The sequence below is a fragment of the Mus pahari genome, chromosome 1, assembly GCF_900095145.1.
Source record: "Mus pahari chromosome 1, PAHARI_EIJ_v1.1, whole genome shotgun sequence".
Classification (NCBI taxonomy): Eukaryota; Metazoa; Chordata; class Mammalia; order Rodentia; family Muridae; genus Mus; species Mus pahari.
The window spans coordinates 120,266,860-120,267,989 of record NC_034590.1 but is presented as its reverse complement, the minus strand read 5'-3'; the positions used below and the strand labels follow the sequence as shown (position 1 = coordinate 120,267,989).

At 41.9% G+C, this 1,130-nt stretch overlaps 1 protein-coding gene across 6 annotated transcripts in view; it reads right to left on the bottom strand.

Annotated features, from left to right (window-relative positions):
• Positions 1 to 1,130, bottom strand: part of Ahnak (AHNAK nucleoprotein) — an 89,753-nt gene that overhangs the window by 68,003 nt on the left and 20,620 nt on the right. For 2 of the 6 annotated variants that reach the window (XM_029532271.1, XM_029532283.1), the window contains exon 6: positions 5 to 1,109. The exons of 1 other annotated variant lie outside the window; for it this stretch is intronic. In XM_029532271.1, coding sequence (XP_029388131.1) covers positions 5 to 1,109 — 1,105 coding nt within the window. Of the gene's footprint in view, positions 1 to 4; positions 1,118 to 1,130 lie in introns of all 6 variants that reach the window. 3 more of the 6 variants (XM_029532276.1, XM_029532280.1, XM_029532285.1) reach the window with 3 other exon arrangements.

The following is a 1,130-nucleotide window of genomic DNA, read 5'->3' as shown; positions in this document are numbered from 1 at the left end:
GGGCCTTTCAGGTTTAAGTCAATGTCAGGCATGGAGATCTTGGGGGCCTTGATGTTCATCTCAGGCATCTTAAATTTGGGGCCTTTTAAGCTTCCCTCTGGACATTCCACATTGAGTTCTGGGCCCTCAATATTCATACTGGGACCTTCTATATTGATGTCTCCTTTTGGTAAATCCACAGCCACATCAGGCCCTTCTGCTTTTATGCCAGACACACTGAACTTGGGCATTTTCATTTTAGGCATTTTCAGATTCCATTCTGGACCATGAACATCCACATCTGGTGCATTAAGTTGAACATCTGGTGCTTTAATGTCCACTTTGGGACCTTTGAAGTCTCCTTCTAAATTTGGGCCTGTTGCATCTAAGTCTCCTTTAACTTTAGGACCTTTCAAGTTTAGCTCCACATCGGGCATGGAGACTTTGGGAGATGAAATGCTCAGGAAAGGCATTTTAAACTTGGATCCTTTCACTTTACCTTGGACTTCAACTTCTGGAGCATTAATATCAACTTTTGGAGCTGTTATATCAACATCTGGCTTTTTAAGTTTGACATCCACTTCAGGTGTTTGAACTTTGGACCCAGAAAAATTAAATTTAGGAAGCTTAAAACGAGATTTCTTTGCTTTCCCATCAATATTGACTTTAGGAGCAGAAATGTCCACTTCTGGGCCCTTCAAATCCATTTTGGGAGTTTTAATGTCACCCTCCAGTTTCGGTCCAGAGATATCAACATCTCCCTTGACCTTTGAGCCCTTTAAATTCAAGTCAATTTCTGGCATGGAGATCTTGGGCATGCTTACATGCATGTCAGGCATTTTCAGTTTGGGACCCTTTAATTTGCCTTCAGGACCATGAATATCAATATCTGGAGGATTTACATCTAATTTGGGGGCCTTTATGTCAAGAGAAGGGCCTTTCAAATCACCCTCTATATTTGGAATGGAAACATCCACATCTCCTTTCACATTGGGGCCTTTAAGATTAAGATTCAAATCTGGCATGGAGATCTTAGGAGCCTTGATGTTCACCTCTGGCATCTTGAACTTAGGACCCTTCAGCTTTGCATCTGGACCTTCAATATTCACATCTGGTACATCAATGTCCACCTTGGGTCCTGAAACATCAAG